This window comes from Eleutherodactylus coqui, chromosome 2 (genome assembly GCF_035609145.1).
Source record: "Eleutherodactylus coqui strain aEleCoq1 chromosome 2, aEleCoq1.hap1, whole genome shotgun sequence".
NCBI classification, from domain to species: domain Eukaryota; kingdom Metazoa; phylum Chordata; class Amphibia; order Anura; family Eleutherodactylidae; genus Eleutherodactylus; species Eleutherodactylus coqui.
Window position 1 is genome coordinate 47,892,375 of NC_089838.1, and position 14,797 is coordinate 47,907,171.

General features: G+C 43.7%; 1 protein-coding gene across 2 annotated transcripts; it reads left to right on the forward strand.

Moving 5' to 3' along the window:
• Positions 1–400: 400 nt before the first annotated feature.
• LOC136611300 (uncharacterized) lies at positions 401–14,504 on the forward strand. 2 transcript variants are annotated; one of them, XM_066590792.1, is made up of 2 exons: positions 401–434; positions 11,268–14,504. In XM_066590792.1, exon 2 carries the CDS (start codon positions 11,518–11,520, stop codon positions 13,243–13,245), a length of 1,728 nt encoding a protein of 575 aa, XP_066446889.1. In that variant the 5' UTR covers positions 401–434; positions 11,268–11,517; the 3' UTR covers positions 13,246–14,504. The 2 variants fall into 2 exon arrangements, with proteins under 2 accessions (XP_066446889.1, XP_066446890.1); XM_066590793.1 differs by lacking the exon at positions 401–434 and adding an exon at positions 8,874–8,971.
• The last annotated feature ends 293 nt before the right edge of the window (positions 14,505–14,797 follow it).

Below are 14,797 nucleotides of genomic sequence, written 5' to 3' on the forward strand. Positions count from 1 at the left end.
TACGTTCGCAAGAAGGCAGGAGACATTCATTGGTCCTTCTTGTGGGTTTTTCGCATGTGAAAAACGCAGTAAGAACACATGAACCTAAGTAGATCTGAGCCGGTCAAAACTGAGATCACATGACCATCTGAGGATAAAGGCCAGGAGTTTCAGACAGAAAGAAATAACTAACCGAGGTAACGCAAGGTGACTTCTGTATTCTGGAGGGATAGCTATATAATGAATGCAGAAAAATCACTGTAGTGCCCCATTAATTTTCCTTGAGTATTGAACCTCGGATCGAGTCCTTGGTGTACGAGCACAGGCGAGTGCTTGCAGAAGCGCGTGCATGTACGGACATGAATAAGTGTATGAGTGCGGGTGTGGCTGCTGCACAGGTATATAAGTTACATTAGCGCAGCGCCCGGTCCTGCACTCGTCTCATCCACTGCTCTGTAAGTACAACCTGCACCATCTCCCATGTAATAACATGAATGCACTCTTGTAGCTATTTATAGTTTGTATATTGCTGTAACTGCTACATGCCGGTGCTATATGGGCACACGTATGGTGTTCTTCTGTATTCTGTGGATTACAGGGGACGTGGAGACCTGCACCATCACTGTCTCTTTATATGAAAATACTCCTGCGGCCAATTCCAGTGCCATGACAGTAGAAATATGAAAACCACTTTGTTTACCTTTATGTGTATATATATTTATATATATGTATATATATACACTCATTGTCAGTAACATTCCCTCGCTAGAAGGAGTGTATATATATATATATATATATATATATATATATATACATATATATATATATATACTAACTGATTTACCCGGCTTCGCTCGAGTTAATTTGGTGCTGGTGTTTATCTGGTGTTCACACGGAAAATCTTATTAAAGGGGTTGTCCCGCGCCGAAACGGGTTTTTTTTTTTTTCAACCCCCCCCCCCGTTCGGCGCGAGACAACCCCGATGCAGGGAAGTAAAGAAAGTTTACCGGAGCGCTTACCTTAATCCCCGCGCTCCGGTGACTTCAATACTTACCGCTGAAGATGGCCGCCGGGATCCTCTGTCTTCGTGGACCGCAGCTCTTCTGTGCGGTCCACTGCCGATTCCAGCCTCCTGATTGGCTGGAATCGGCACGTGACGGGGCGGAGCTACACGGAGCCGCTCTCTGGCACGAGCGGCTCCATAGAAGACTGCTGAAGACCCGGACTGCGCAAGCGCGGCTAATTTGGCCATCGGAGGCCAAAAATTAGTCGGCACCATGGAGACGAGGACGCCAGCAACGGAGCAGGTAAGTATAAAACTTTTTATAACTTCTGTATGGCTCATAATTAATGCACAATGTACATTACAAAGTGCATTATTATGGCCATACAGAAGTGTATAGACCCACTTGCTGCCTCGGGACAACCCCTTTAAGTAGTGGTTATTTTAGAGATACTGAGGAAAAAATTATGTTCACCATTTTGCATGGTTCTTTGCGTTACCCAGGAAACACCATGTGGAGGTAACCATGCAACGTTTCTTTTATATAAAATGACATCAGGAAGTGAGAGAACTGGATTACGTACGTAAAATTTGGGCGCTAATTTTTTTGCACTTAGAATTGAATAATCGAGCTGGGACCCATTAACTTTTGTCTGTTAATGACATAATCAATGCTCGTGCCAAATTTCAAGTTTCTATGACATCGGGAAGTGAGAGAATTAGATTACATACGTAAAATTTGGACGCTAATTCTTTTGCGCTTAGAATTAAATAATGGAGTTGGGACCCATTAGCTATTCCTATTTATGACATAATCAATGCTCGTGCCAAATTTCAAGCTTCTACGACATCGGGAAGTGAGAGAATTAGTGGCGAGTCAGTCAGTGAATCAGTCAGTGAGTCAGTCAGTCAGTCAGTCAGTCAGTGAGTCAGTCAGTGAGGGCTTTCATCTTTATATATATAGATATATATATACACACACTTTCATTGTCAGTAACATCCCTCCCATAGTAGGAGAATATATAAATACTAGTTGACATTCCCGGCTTCACCCGAGTTCATTTGGAATGGGAAAGGAACGCAAAGATGGATCTGGAATTACTATAGGGGGAAGAGAACACAAAATCACTTTGTTTGCGGACGACATTATTATAGCCTTGACCAACCCAGAATCTTTATTACCTGCAATGTTAGAAACACTAAATACATTCAGCAACATCTCTTATTACAAACTAAACGTCACTAAATCTCAAATCTTAGGTAAGTACAGTGTATACCCAACTCTGTTATTTCCAGCTTAAAAGGAAATTCTTATTTCCCTGAGTATCGGACTCACTTACCGATTTGGGATTAATCTATCCTTCCCTGAACACTATTTGTGAATATTTCTATTCCATTCCTCCAAGATAAGATTTAACCTATTTTCTTAAATAAAAGGCATCGTGGGTAGGTAACATAGCAGCCATCAAGATGTTAATAATTCCCATATACGTTTATCTCCCTGCTCCAGCGTCTTACCTACTGAAACTACAAACAATTCTTTATAAACATGTTCGGGAAGGACAACGCCCTGTGTGACAGTCACATATTATATTCCCATCAATAATGGCGGATTAGGCTCACCACAAGCTTCTTATTACTAATATGTGACTATAATCGACCAAGTCAGAGAATGGAAAGTCAACACCATCACAAAGCATTGGTGAATGTGCAATAATAGTTTCCAAACACGATACTGACAGTGTTTTATTATGCAAATAATTCAGGGAGTTATTCTTTAGATTATTATGCAACTATTGAAGCTAAGATCACAGCATGGAAATGCATAATAATTTCCAAATCTGTTAACCCCTTCAGACTGCCTGAATTACCTTTACAGGTGACACCCTTTATTATCTCAGATATCCTAATTATTAGGTCCCCTTCACACGCGCAACAAAGTCGCCCGATTTTATATTCAATAAATTTTTATTGATTTTACAAACCGTTAACATCGTATACAGGTTTCAATCTTTAACCACATTACTGACCAGTTTCAATGGCAAGACATTGCTGATAAAATAACTTTTGCTGGATAATAATATAGGCCCGACACTCGGGCTACATATATTGATATGCCATATAACATGACACATCTCTGCCATACTTAACTATACACAATGACCACAAACATGGGGAGACAGGGAGATCAGGGAAGACACAAGAAGGAGGGGGTATATCCAGGTATGACCCTCTGAGTATCCATCTCTGTGTGGTGCTTCATCACACTACTCACAGGTGCCATTTTGTAGCCATCTGGTGAAGATAAGGGTATTCCGGATATCTGACCACACTGCCCATGTACGGTAGAAACCCTCGACACTTGCCTCGGAGACCTCCGATCTGAGCCCTTCTAGGTGTTTGATCTCATCTATCGCCTCCACCCATGCACTCCTGGGAACTTCTGTAGCCTGCTTCCAAAATCTAGGTATCACCCGTCTCGTGGCTATGATGAAGAATCTCCATAGGCCCATTTTGAGTGATGGGGTGGTGCCAGGAGAGATCGTCAACAGCGCTAATTCCGGCGTCAGGACCACCAATTCTCGGCTCACCCTCCTGAATAGATGCCACCATGGGACAATCCCACCATATATTAAGCATAAAGCTTACCTCACCTCGGCACCGCCAGCAGACATCTGGGGATGAAGGAAAAAATCCATGCAATCTCTCCGGGGTCATGTACCGTTGTGAAATGATTTTAAAATTTAGCTCCTGGAGCTTACTGGAAACAGATATTTTCTGTGTTAACTGGAAGGCCCTGCCCCAGAGCTCTCTGGGAAAAGACCTACCCAAAGCCTCCTACAATGCCCCCATCCATCTCGGAAGGTGACTATCCAGGCGCTCCTCTTGTAGTTGGTTATAGATCGACGAGACCGTATGTCTAGGTATCTCCGAAGCACAACACAGCCTCTTGAACGGGATGCGCCCCATGTTCCAGCCCTGTTGGGGGGATTTTTTTCCTATATACCTGCGTATCTAAAGGTACTGCATCCACTTGCCCCGTGGCAACTCACCTGATCCACGCAAGTCATTTACAGGTTGTAAGCCCTCTGCGCCCACCAGCTCTCCCACCCTGACTTCCATTCCCTCTGGCAAAAACCCTAAGCCACGTAGGCCTAATGTAGATGGTAGTTGTGGGTTCCCAACTAAAGGAGTAAGAGGTCCCGGGACCACCATTCCGCATCCCCCCTCCAAGCCCTGAGCAGAGTGGCCATCATAAATGAGGCTCCTATCCTTTTCCAATTGACCCTCCCCGGGATCCAAAAAGCCCCCCGAGTCTCAAATGGGTTGTTTTCCCGTTCTATTGACACCCATAGTTTGTCAGACACATAGTGGAACAAGTCCAATATGCATGTTCCCACCACAGCCTTATGAGATAACCTGAGGTCAGAGAGGCCTACCCCACCTTTGTCTTTCTGTTTGGTCAGGCTCTTATATCTAAGCCTCTTTGATCCCCCTTTCCAAATAAATTTGAGTACTAGACCTCGTAATCTGTCGAAGAAAGACCTTGGTGGCCAGCATGGTGCGGTTTGGAAGACATAGAGCAGTCTCGGAAGTACGTCCATCTTGATAGCACTCATCCTTCCAAACCACGACATAGGAACCCCCGCCCAACCTTCTAGATCCCTCACGAGAGAGGACAGCAGCGGTTTGTAATTTAGGTCATATATCGGAGATGGATTTACCGGTATCTGAACCCCCAGGTGTTTTATAGACTTATGGTCCTAGAGAAATGGGAAAGCTGTTTCTAGATCTATCGCCTCTCTCCGAGGGATCGAGACGTTTAGTATCAGCGATTTTTGTGCGTTCACCTTATAGTTGCTGAGCTCTCCAAACAATGTGAACTCTTACATGATATTGGGCAAACCCACTCGAGGGTCTGGGATGTAAACCAAGAGGTCGTCCACGAAATCGAGACTTTGTGCTCTGCAGCCCCAACCCGCACCCCCCGTATGGAAGGGTTATTTCTGATGACGCTAGCCAAGGCCTCCATCTCCAATATATATAAAGTTGGCGACAAGGGGCACCCCTGTCGCGTGCCATTCTTAATCTCAAAGGGGGCAGTCTTTCATTGACCCTAACCTGTGGAGAGGGACCACAGTATAAAGCCATGATCCAGGATAAAGCTCGAGACCCAAGACCCATCTTCACAAGCGTCGCCTCAAGGAATCTCCAGCTGATCCTGTCAAACGCTTTCTCTGCGTTGACAGATAGCATACAGAGGGGAGCTTTCTCTCTGCGTGCTCTTGCTATCAGGGACAGGGTCTTGAGGGTATTATCCCGTGCCTCCCTGCCTGGTAGAAAACCCACCTGGTCCACTCGTGCAAGACGGGGCACCAGAAGATTCAGTCTGTTTGCCAGCATTTTTGAAAATAGCTTGAGGTTACAGTTGATAAGTGAAATCAGGCGGTAATTGCCACATGACAGGGGATCCCTGCCCGGCTTAGGTATCAGAGCAATGTGAGCTTGCAGGGCCTGAGGGGGAAAATAACAACCCCGTGAGACTGCATTGAAGGCTTGTAGGAGCAAGTCCGAAATAAGTCTCCCAAACTGCTTATAAAATCTAGGAGAGTACCCATCCGGGCCTGGACTCTTCCCGACCTTGATCCCTTGTAATACCGCGTTAGCTCCTCTGTTTCCAAATCCCGATCCAGGGCCAGAGCCTCCTCTGGAGAAATAAGCCCCGGGGCGTTACGATCTAAGTATTCTACAATGGCTCGTTGACTCTGACTCCCCTGTGAAACCGGGGGCTCGGGATATTGTAAAGTTTAGAGTAGAATGAACGGAACTCTCCCAGGATCTCCTGTGGGGAGTGGGCTTGCCTCCCCCCCGCGGTGTTTATGGAGTATATATTCGGCTATGCTATCCTCGGGTGGAGTGCCCTGGCCAACCACCTGCTGCTCTTGTCACCTGACTCATAGTAATCAGCTCTACATTTGTCCCTCCGACAAAGAGCCTTTTGATCAAAGATTTCTAGAATTTTGTGGCGGAGTTCTGAGATTTCGGTTTGGAGCACGGCAGCTGGATGGGATTTATTTGCTGTTTCTTTATCCCCAAGTTACGGTATCAATTGGGTGAGACATTGTGTGTGTTCTTTTCTAAGCCTGGCCCCATGTGAAATGAAAACTCCACACAAAACACATTTTGGGGCCTCCCATTTCAACGGGCAGGCATGGGATCCGAACCATGGTCCATTAAAAAATTTTCTATGGCTTTAGCTACATCGCTTGCACATGCAGCATCTTTAAGTAGCTTGTCATTTAGACGCCATGATGGCGACCTACCCCTCACTTCAAAGTCGCCAGATTTTGTCGCGTTGCCACAATGCTACAAATCGCATGTATGTAAGGCCCATACTTTCCTATGGGTTAATTCACATGTGCGATGTATTCTAGTATGCGACATCCCGACACAAAAACTTCGCAGTTTCAGCGATATGCCTGCGACTCGTGAGGTTTTGTAGCCCATGTTTCCTTATGGAGCCTTCCTCTCTGTTGCATTGTGCGGTGCGATGTAACTTTGACAGTAGGAATGCCATAACCAAAGCCCTAACTGCATGAAAATATAAAGAAAAAGTATACATCACCTTAGAAATGCTGTCAGCCCGGCCACATCTTCCCCCCTGGGTCCACGACACTATTCTTCTTCATCTCTTCTGGCTGGGGATTGAAAAATCCCCGCCTCCTGAAAGCGCTGCCTCTGATTGCATAACGCTTAGCCAGTCACAGCCAGTGCTCAATTAACCATTCACAGCCATTCATTGAGCACTGGCTCTGATTGGCTAAGCGTCAGCCAATCACAGCCAGCGCTTCTAGGAGGCGGGGATTTTTCAATCCCCGGCCAGAAGAGATGAAGAAAACCAGTGTCGAGGACCAGGAGGAAGCTGCAGCAGCCCTGGACAGCGCTTCTAACATGATGTATATGTTTTTTATTTTTTTATAGGGCTTATGTTTCAAGCCACCATGACTGGACCTGAGTTAGGATAAACCACTTGAGTTACGTCTGCAAACTCCAGCTCGCTGCAAACATATTTTGGGAATGCCCAAGTATTAACTGCATGTGGAACCAAACTAAAGTCCTTCTTGAAAATACTTTAAGTATTCCAATAATACAGAGCTGCTTCTCTGATGTATGATTCAAAAACACCCAGGTAGATTCTTAAGGATTTAGAATTGCAGCTTCTTTATATATATCGACACATATGAGCCCACTTTAAATCATTTTCTAAGACTGAACTGTAGACTAAATGATACATTTAGTATCATTCAGACCTCAAGGTTGTATTTCAGAAAGGCAGATTTTAATGAATTCAGAAAGAGGGTAGGAAGAATCCAATGGCTGGATGCTCTTAAGGACATAATGTCCAAGAAGGTTGGGAAATATTGCAAAATGAGATTCTCAAAGCATAATCGTTAACAATCCCTAAAAGAAGGAAGAATGGGAAGTATTTAAAGAGACCAGGATGGATGAACACAGAACTTACAGACACGTTAAAAATGAACAAAAATATGTTTACCAAATGGAAAGAGGGGGGAATTGCTAAAGAAGAATATAATGGGGTCTGCAGAAACTGTAAGGCAAGTGTCAGAAAAGCTAAAGTTAATAATGAATTGAGGCTTGCAACAGAGGCCAAAAGCAATAAAAAAGGATTTTGGGGATATGTCAAAAGCAAAAGAAAAGTCAAAGATGCTATTGCATGCTTACAAGATAAAAATGGTGAATTAGTTAAGAATGATGTTGAGAAGGCCGAACTTTTAAATTCCTATTTTGTATCTGTTTTCTCTCAGAAAGTAGATGTAACATCAGCTGATCTTCCCTATGCTATTGGGGGAATAAAAGAATGCAGGCTATCTATAAGCAGAGAGATTGTGAGGGAACACTTAGCTAACTTAAATTAATTCAAGTCAGGAAACAGCGGAGGTAATTGCTGAACCACTCTCCATAATCTTTGAAAGTTTCTGGAGAACAGGAGAGGTCCCAGAAGATTGGAAAAGGAAAAATGTTGACCCTGGATCCAGGAAACTACAGGCCTGTGTGCCTGACTTCTATACCGGGAAAGATCTTTGAACAGATTTTTAAACAGGATGTATGCAAGTACTTGGATAAAAATGGAGTAATTAACCAGAGCCAGAATAGGTTTGTAACAAACAAGTCATGCCAGACTAATCTAATTTCCTTTAGTAAGTATCACCGACTGGGTTGATAAGGAAAATGTGGTGGATATAGTATATCTTGACTTTAGTAAAGCATTTGACAAAGTATCTCATACAATACTTATTGAAAAAATTACCAAATATGGGATTGACAAGGCAGCTGTAAGGTGGATTCACAGCTGGCTGAGTGATCGTACTCAAAGAGTGGTCAAAAATGGCTGCACATCCAAGTGGGAGAATGTATCAAGTGGGGTACCACAAGGCTCTGTCCTAGGCCCAGTGTTGTTCAACATTTTTATAAATGATCTGGAGGAGGGAATTGATAGGAAACTGATCACATTTGTAGACGACACAAAGCTAGGAGGGATAGCTAACACTAGGGAAGACAGAGAGTTTTCAAAATGATCTAGAAAAGCTTGAACATTGAGCAGCAACTAACAGAATGGTATTTAACAAGGAGAAAGGCAAAGTCCTAAATCTGGGCAAGAAAAATGAAAAAAGCACATACAGAATGGGAGGAATTGGGATAAGCAGCAGAACATATGAAAAAGACTTTGGTATACTAATAGATCATAGACTGAACATGAGTCAACAATGTGATGCAGCAGTCAAAAAGGCAAACACAATTATGGGATGTATTAAAAGAAGCATAGAGGCTAGATCGCATGAGATAATTATCCCCCTCTACTCTTTCTTAGTCAGACCTCATCTGGAATACTGTGTCCAGTTTTGGGCACCCCACTTTCAAAAAGACATAGACAAACTGAAGCAAGTTCAAAGAAGAGTTACCAAGATGGTGAGTGGTCTGCAAATCATGTCCCATGAGGAATAGTTAAAGGATCTGGGAATGTTTAGCTTGAGGAAGAGAAGGCTGAAAGGAGACCTAATAGCTGTCACAGTGCAGAGGGATCATCCCTATTCTCATCTGCACAAGGAAAGACTAGAAGCAATGGATGAAAATAGCAAGTACATTAGCAAGTATGCATAAGAACTAAATTGGGCACGCCAATTTAAAAAAATACATCAACAAACTGGAGCAAGTTCAGAAAATAGCTGCCAGGATGGTGAGTGGTCTGCAAATCATCTGCACAAGGAAAGATTAGAAGCAATGGAGTGAAACTGAGAGGGAGGAGACAGATTAGATATTAGACAGTGAGGGGGATCAATGAGTGGAACAGGTTACCATGGGAGGTGGTGAGTTCTCCTTCAATGAAGTCTTCAGAGGCTGGATAGACATTGGTCTGAGATGATTTAGTCATCCTGCATTAAGCAAGGGGTTGGACCCGATTACCCTGGAGGTCCCTTCCAACTCTACCATTCTAGGATTCTATGCAAAATATACTGTTAATTGGGAAAGTGGATAAATTCACCACTTTATTCTTCTACCTTGTGCTAATGTTAAAGACGTTCATTGAGTTTTTTAAAAGAACCTTATTGGAGGTCTTCCGTATTTGCAGCCACTTGTTATCTTATATTTATGTTTTTTTTCAGAATTGGAATCTTTGGCTGAAACTTTATTTAAAATTGTGACATTGCAACAACCCATTCTTGCTCAATAAAATTTATTTTTAAAAAAGTGTGGAAACACCCACACAAGATTAAAACCATTTGGCAGACGGTGCTGCAATTTCGCGTACAAGCTCAAATCTGTTAGACTGTGTAACTAACATGACGGACATTTTGAAAGCCACCATCTTGGATTCAACTCATAGTTTTTCCAATGTGTGATGTATCAACTTGATGGAAAACTTTGCCAGAAAATAATGGCATGCTTCATTTTAGCATAACTATTAGATATGAGCGAACATGCTCGTTTAGAGCAATTACTCGTTCGAGCATCGTTTTTTTCGAGTGACTGCCTAATCGGGCGAAAAGATTCGGGGGCGCTGGGAGTGAGTGGGGGGTTGCGGGGGGAAAAGAGAGAGAGAGAGCTCCCCCCCTGTTCCCCCCTGACACCCCCTGCTCCAACCCGCCGGCCCCCGCTGCCCCCCGAATCTTTTCACCCGAGCAGGCAGTTACTCGAAAAAAGCGATGCTCAATCAAGTAATTGTCCTAAACGAGCACGTTCGCTCCTCTTTAATAACTATATTCGTTCTACTCTTTACATAATGATTTTTTTTCATTAAGTCAATATGAATGACGGCGTCATCTCAAGCAGAACGTGTTGAGATTGTCCTTATGTCAGGTGAATGAAGCAGATGCGTCATCACTGCAGATTTCAGTCTATGCCCCCCAACCAGACCTCCTATTACCCAAATTGTTGTCAAACTTCTTTTCAAATTTTGAGAAAAAAAGTCACTCATAAACCAAAATTCTGTCCCGGGGCAGAGGGGGTAGCAGATATATTACCTGCAGTTGTTCTTTTCTACTATCCCATTGATCCGCAGGGTTCTGAATCCAATTTCTGTCTGTCAAAGATGTCAAGATGTCAATTTTCTAACTAGCTTGTGCACATTGTGTGCTGCTGTCTTATTGGCTAGTGCTGATCCTTTGAGCAGCGTTGGGTAATAAGTGAGCAGGTATAGTAAACTGGAAGTCTAGCACTATTAGTGCACTTTGTGGGATTAGGCGGTTTGAAATTTACATCAGCCATCTTGAATAGCCAATAATAGGACTGGGAACCATCGAATTGGAGGGAAAAAGAAGAACTGCAGCAGGTGATATATTCCCTCTCCCCTCTAGTCCTGCTGATTAGTTGATTGCCAGGCACTTGTGCATGAAGGTGATTTCTGCAGGAAGCAGACAGCTCCATTCCCACTGCAGTGGTCATGCTTGATACTACAGGCATTGAAGTGAATTGGAGCTTTGCCTGTAATACCAGAATGGAGCTGTCTATATCCTACAGAAATCAGATCAGCACAAGAGCACACCGACTGGGCAAATAGCTGATCAGCAGGGTTCTTGGGTGGCAGACCCCCACCAATCTACTATAAATGGTCGATCTTCCAGATAGGTCATCTATAGTTTACAACTGGACAACCCCTTTAACTGTAATAGATAGATATTAACTCTCTTGCTATATTTTTGTTTTGCAGTCAGTGAACAGTTTGTGGAGTTATTATAATAGAAAATGTATTTTCTTTGTTTGTCAGATATTGAATTTATGACTGGAAGAGAAGGAGGTGCCATCTTCACTGCTGTCAATTTGGACTTTAAATGTTTTGGTCATTAAAGTGATTGACTGATCTCAAAATAAATTCACATGAAACTTTTATTGATGGTCTGAAGAACTCAGAAGACTTTCTGAAAAGCTATTACACCAACTCCGTTCCATTAATCTATCCTGTGACACTTAATGCTGAATTTCAGTTCTCCCCAATTAAATTAGATCCCTACAAGAAGATGGAGAAGATCTTTGTAGATCAATTTGAAAAGTATGTCAAGACCCATAAAAGCCTTCGAAAGGCCTACCGTAGCATTAGAAAGGATTTCACTAATAACATTGTGTGTAAGCAGCCCATGACCACCAATATCATCCAAATCCTCGAAGAACACAGTAAGAATGTTGCATGGATCGAGGTTATGGCAAATGACCAAAGAGTAAACATGGGTACGTTTTTTCTTCTGACAGAATCCCTGGGTCTGACTTGTTACCATCTGGTGAAAGATGTTCTGAAGACTAATTTCAGCATTTCAATCACTTTTGACTATACTGCAGAGGATGTGGATGTACATTATTTACCCGCTGAGGTTGAGACATATTCTGAGCAATATGACTATGCATATTTACGTGTTAAAAGCCCTAGCCCAGAGGGTCCAGTAGGTTTATTGCAAAACTTGTCTATTCCACCACAAGATGGAGTTGTGGCCATCATAGGTCATCTTCAGGGTGACTGCAAGAAAATAGATTTTTCTTCTGTGGTCAACTTTGACACCTATGAGGATTTGAGTCCCCCATCTTTTGTCCATGTATTAACAATGTACAATTACATGAAAATGTTACAATGCAAATTAACATCTAGTAAGACAAGCGCATGTCTCTGTGGTGCCCCGATTTTTAATGAGCGTGGAGAACTTGTGGGGATGCACAAAGGTTGTTACAGAATTGACGCTCCAAATAAGTCTAAAACTATGATTGAGTACGGAAGGTCCATAGTTGAGATAATTGTTATTGGAAGTATAAAAATAGTTGAATTACGTCACCAGTTTTTTAAACTTCTACAGAGGAATAAAACACTAGAAAGCTACTTGGATTCTGCTTCCCATCCTCCACACATGAAGACTCATATTACAAACCTCAAGAAGTTGTGGGAAGAAGAAATAAGGCAAATCAGTATGGAGACAAAAGACCAAAAACTTCTATGTGCAAAACAAATGGAGGTTCTAAAAATCACCCAGACGTTGAGAGCCCGGGGCTATACGAATAAAGGAGAAATAGAGGAAGATGGAGGTACACGTCCTCCTTTGACCTTTGAGGTCATACTTAGCCTACAGTTTGAGATAGCTGATGAAGATGCCCTATATCGTGCGTTCACATGCTGTAGCCATTATATTTCACAGAAGGCTTTTACCTTCGAAGCACTTCTTTCCCCTGGTTTTTTTTACAATAAGACTGAAAAGGCTTCACCCGGGGAAGAAGCTGGATGTTACAAGTGCAAACCAGAGTGTAAGGCTTGTAAATATATGAAGGAAGATACAATTGTTTCTTCATATCGCACTGAAAAAAAATATGAGATTTCTCAGCGTATCGGCTGCAACTCTTCATACGTTGTCTATTTAATCTCTTGTACGTCCTGCCGACTGCAATATGTAGGTTGCACTATAGGAAAACTGAAAGGACGAATCTTCAAACATATCTCAGATGCTTCAAATAAATTAGCCAGATCTCCTTCTGCAGTCTCTAAGCACTTCTTCGAAGTTCACGAGGGGAATCTATGTACCTTGGAGTTCCGAGGAATACTAATAGTGGAAGAACCCAGCAGACGTGAGACCCGGCAACAATTACTGCGCAATCAAGAGGCGTTTTGGATTTGGAATCTAAATACAATTCATCCAAACGGTCTAAATAGAAAATTAAATTTTGCATACCGCCCTCTGGATCATCTGCTATATAAAGGCAGCACAGGATAAATAGAGAGGGGCGGTGCTTGGGGATTATATAGTTTCCTATGATTTCATTCAGTATTTTCAGTACATTCAATTTAATACTTTAGTTGCCCACCTTTATACCCGATCAAGCTCTGCTATATGCTCCTCAAGTACTGGTGCCCAAAACTGTCCACAACATTCTATGTGTGGTCTGATCAGTGACTTGTAAAGAGGAAGAACAATGTTCTCGTTATGTGCACTTAGATATCTTTTGATGCCCCCCATGATCCTACTGTATTTGGCTTGGCAGCAGCTCATATATTATAAAGCTCTTGTGTCCCCACAATTTCCTCATAGATTGAAAGCTCTTGTGCCCACTGATTTCCTAAAAATCGTAAGCTTTTGTGTCCCCTCATTTCATCATAGACTTTAAACTCCTGTGACCCCCTACTTCCTTCTCATAGATTGTAAACTAATCCCCCCTACTCCCCACATAGACTATAAACTCTCATGTTCCTCCTATTTCCTCATAAACTGTAAACTTTTGTGTCTCCTCTACTTTCTCATAGATTATAAGCTCTTGTGTTCCCCCATTTCCTCCTCATAGACTGCAAGCTCTCATTCCCCACTATTTCCTCTTAGGCTGCCTGTCCACGGGCGATTGTTCATTGCGTTATTCGCGGCGATAATCCGGACGCGGGTATCGCAGTGAACGCTTTCCAATAGCGGCGTCCACGAGCGGAGAATCATAGCGATTCTCCGCTCGTATGATTCAAATCCCAGCATGTCGCTATTCTCCACGGTGAGCCTATCTGTCAGAACTACTGTGAGAACTGCTGAGAACTGACAGCGCCCCCCCCCCTCTCCTCCCCCGCGGCGGAATATTGCTGGCGATATTCCGCAACAGCCGTGGACAGGGGGCCTTACACTATAACCTATTGGGTACTGTTGTATCTTGTCTTCACCAGAAAAATGGGTGGAGACATGCTTTGACAGTGCTGAGTTGAAGGACACTCCCCCTGCGTCTGATTGGCTGTCGCAGACATGCCCTCCTGAGCTCGGCCTCCTGCCTCATCCTCCTGGGCCCCACACAGACATATGCTGCTGGAAGTGGGGCCAGCCCTGAAGCTGTGGTTGCTACTGCTGCTAGAGGACAGCGGTACCCCTCTGCAGCAACTGCAGGGAAAACAGGGAGAGCAAAAGCGTTGCTGGCGGCAGCACCGATGAGCCAGCACAGCAGGGCCCTGAACAGCGCCGTTTAGAGGCAGCTCAGCGCGAACGTCATGGGACCACGTAAAAGAGTGGGGGCAGAGGGGTGGTTGGGGGGAGGGGAGTCGGCTGTAGCGTGAATGGAGAACGCCATGGGAGACCTCCGCAAATGTGACAGGGAGGTGGTGAGTGGAAATGCCAAAAGTCTGAGACCACTGACGGGTAGAGAGTCACAGGGTCACCAGCAACTGACATGGCATGCCACAGAGGCCAGCTGTGAAACAGTCGCTGGGAAGCGTACATGCCAGAGGGGCGTGTACAGCTGTCTGCCTGGCCCTTTCCTACTGCTGTCCCTGGCCAACCCATGTCTCAGCCCTTACTTCTG